Source organism: Coffea arabica, chromosome 3e (genome assembly GCF_036785885.1).
Source record: "Coffea arabica cultivar ET-39 chromosome 3e, Coffea Arabica ET-39 HiFi, whole genome shotgun sequence".
NCBI lineage: Eukaryota > Viridiplantae > Streptophyta > Magnoliopsida > Gentianales > Rubiaceae > Coffea > Coffea arabica.
The window spans coordinates 24970151-24973542 of NC_092315.1; the positions used below are offsets into that span (position 1 = coordinate 24970151).

At 42.7% G+C, this 3392-nt stretch overlaps 1 protein-coding gene across 1 annotated transcript; it reads right to left on the reverse strand.

The window, feature by feature from the left end:
- Positions 1-1131: 1131 nt before the first annotated feature.
- Positions 1132-2855, reverse strand: LOC140038460 (uncharacterized). The gene is made up of 2 exons (XM_072083820.1): positions 2011-2855; positions 1132-1180 (listed from the first exon to the last, which is right to left on the reverse strand). The coding sequence occupies exons 1-2, from the start codon at positions 2853-2855 to the stop codon at positions 1132-1134; spliced, it is 894 nt and encodes a 297-aa protein (XP_071939921.1).
- Positions 2856-3392: the final 537 nt, after the last annotated feature.

Consider the following 3392-nt stretch of genomic DNA (forward strand, 5'->3'; position numbering starts at 1 on the left):
GACCAATTATCAAGGCAGGCTCGGGTTCTATCCCACTGACCGATTATCAAGGCAGGCTCGGGTTTAATCCCACTGACCAATCATCAAGGCAGGCTCGGGTTCTATCCCACTGACCGATCACCATGGCAGGCTCGGGTTTAATCCCACTGATCCGTTATTAAGGCAGGCTCGGGTTTAATCCCACTGACCAATTCATCACATTGGGGCAAATCTTTGGATAATTTTTTGAGCAAGTCTTATACAGTTTTTTCATACATACCAGTGCATTTTATTTTTCACCGCCACTGACCATGGGTTAGTCCCACTAGTGTGCATTTCATTTTCATTGCCGCTAAACATGGGTCAGTCCTACTAGCGTGCATTTTATTTTTCACCGCCACTAAACATGGGTTAGTCCCACCAGTGTGCATTTCATTTTCATTGCCGCTAAACATGGGTCAGTCCCACTAGCGAGCATTTCATTTACATCGACGCTAAACATGAGTGAGTCCCGTTTTAAATTTCTTGTTCGGTTCAATCCCATGTTTAAATTTTTTATTTGGGTCAGTCCCGTTTTGAATTTTGTGTTGGGGTCAGTCCCGTTTTAAATTTCTTGTCTGGGTTAGTTCCATTTTAAAATTTTGTTAAAGGGGTCAGTCCCCATTTCAGAAAGCATTAGTCGTTCGAGTTGTTCGCAGCCGAATAACATAGGCAAGCATTTGGTGTCTACTTCTTTGTCTCAAGTTTTTCCAAAATTCAGACAAAGAGAGGCAAACTGTAGACACCAAATTTTAGCTTTATTTTTTAATTTTTGTCGATACTTATTATTTATATTTTTTTTGTTTTACTAATCTCATTTTTAGACATTTTAGCATAAAAATTTTGAAAAAAAAAGGAAAAAAGTCAATCAAAGGGACAAGAATAAGACACATGGACCTATTTTGAGGATGAGATCTTGGCTTTTCATTTTAGGGGAACAAAAAAAGGCAAGCTACAAAAAAAACCAAGAGAGATGGCGGCGGGGAGGAAGAAATAGCCAAGGGAGAACGAAGTGAAGGAAAAAGGAACGAAAAACAGAGCAACGCAGGAGCAACAGAGCTGGGCTGAACAAGGGGGGGGAAGCCAAAACAAAAAACAGAAAAAAAGAAGAAACTAGAATAGGAGCGGCCAGAGAAAACCTAAAGAAGAACCATCGGAGAGGCTTGAGAACAGAGGGGCAACAAGACAAGGAGAAAAACAGAAAAAACTGAGAAAGCCGAGAAATTGAGAGGGCCGAGAGAGGAAGAGACCAAGGGGGTTTCGTCTGAGAGCCAAAGAAAAAAGCTAAGAAAGGAGAAAAGGGTGGCGGCTAGGTTTTAGGAAAAGAAAGCAAGGGTAGGAGTTGGCGGCGGAGTTGAGAGAAAAGAGAACAACTAGAAAAGAGAGCCGAGGGGAGCAAGCGGGAAAAATGAAGAAAAGGAACAACGCCGCCAAAAAGAAAAGAAGGGAGTTGAATTTCGTCTGGAGGAGGGCCGGCTGGAAAAAAGAAGGCAAGGAAATGGAGAACTGAGAGTGAGAGAGAGTTGGACGGCTGAAGAGAAGAATCAGGGGGTGACGGCTGATGAAAATAAAAGGGCGACTGAGCTTGAGGGAATAAGGAGCGGGGGAAGTGTGCCCGACGGCGTAAAAAGAAAAAGACAGCGTGAGGTAAGGCAGCTAAGAAGGAGGCAGAGGATTTTGATAGAAAGGGAAGTTTGAGAAGGTTTGGAGGGCTGATGAAGCAAGAAAGTTGGCGGCTTGGGCTGAGTAAAACAAAACACAGGAAACCGAGGGAGAAAGGAGGGAACTTTGGGCCGAGGAAAAAGAAACAATCGAGGGAGAGTCCGGGAGTAGAACGATGGCTGAGTTTGGAAAGAAAGAAAACCAGAACCAGAAACATTTTTCTGCAAAAATTTCATCCAAGGTGAGTCACTCTCCTTCACAAAACCTTTCTCCAACAGATCTTGCAATTGAATTTTCAATTCTTTTAGCTCGGCAGGAGCCATTCGATACGGGGTCCTGGAAATTGGAGCCGTTCCAGGCATCAAGTCAATCTTAAATTCCACTTCCCTTTCAGGCGGTAGAGTCTTAAGCTCTTCGGGAAAAACATCCGGAAACTCCCGTACCACTGGTACATCCTCCAGCTTCACTTGGTCACTGGGAGCGTTTATCAGGAAAGCTAAGAAACCTTGCGCTCCTTTAGACAACATTTTCCTAGCTCGAATTCCTGAGATCATAGCAGAAGATGCTAACCTACCCTTGACATCTAACCTCAGGGTTGCTTCACCAGGTATACAGAATTCCACCACTTTTGCTCGACAGTCAAGTTTAGCATGATAATGACCTAGAAAATCCATTCCTATTACAACATCGTAACCTTTTATGTCCAGGCTAATCAGATCCACTAGCATTTTAGGCTCTTCAATCCAGAACTCACAATTCATATAAGCCAAGCTAGTAATTACATTCTTATTACCCATGGGTGTCCTAACTTCAAGATCAAAGGGTAATCTAACAGGTTGCACATCTATTCCAGACATAAAGGATGGATTAACGAAAGAATGGGTTGCCCCAGGGTCAATCAATACTTTAGCTAATCGGTGAAAAATCGGGAGTGTACCTTCCACTACCTCCGAGGAATCAGGTACAGGTTGGTCACCTATAGCGTACACTCGGGCAGGAACTGTTGGTCGGCCTCCTCCAGAGGTACTTGGTCTAGCGTTTGGGGTAGTCCCACCTTGGATTTTGGGACATCCAGCAATTTGGTGCTCGCTACTGCCGCATCTCAAACACTTCCCTAACTTCTTCCAGCAACCATCTGCAGTATGGCCAGGTTTCTTACAGAATGCACAGTTCATTTGGGGAACTATTGTTCGACCTCCCTGCGAGGTATTCCTAGTGTGAGGACCCGTACTTTTCTTAATTGCACGTTTTCTACATTTTCTTTATTAGAAAATTTTTTCTAGATCAATTTTATGAGTAAATATAGTTTTAAAATGATTTTTCTAGTATCGGTTAGTTTTTGAGAAATTAAGAGTGTTTACCGGATGTGGGACCCACTAGGGCGAAAAGTTCGGAAAAATTCGACCAATTAGGTTAAGTTCCGGATACTGGGTGAAATTTATCGGGTGTTAAGAGATAAGTAGAGGATGAGATGTGATTGATGTGAGAGGAAACAAAAGGATAGAAATGCATTTAATGGAGTGACAAGTGTCACACTTCCATTGGTTGAAGGCTAAGACAACTATTCACCTTTTTGACCTTTCTTACCCTTGGAGTAAATATCTCAAAAATTGACTAAAAATTCACTCTTTCTTTCTCCATGTTGGCCGGCCACCTTAAGCTCAAGAAGAAAGAAAACTTCTCCAATTTTAAGCTTCCAACGGCTCAAATCA

Excerpts from the sequence above, each read along its gene's own strand:
- LOC140038460 (XM_072083820.1), bottom strand. The coding sequence starts at position 2,855 with ATGAACTGTGCATTCTGTAAGAAACCTGGCCATACTGCAGATGGTTGC. Across the intron at positions 1,181-2,010 it reads GCTCCAATTTCCAGGACCCC|CCTCTCCGATGGTTCTTCTT; the intron begins GTATCGAATGGC and ends TCTGTTCTCAAG.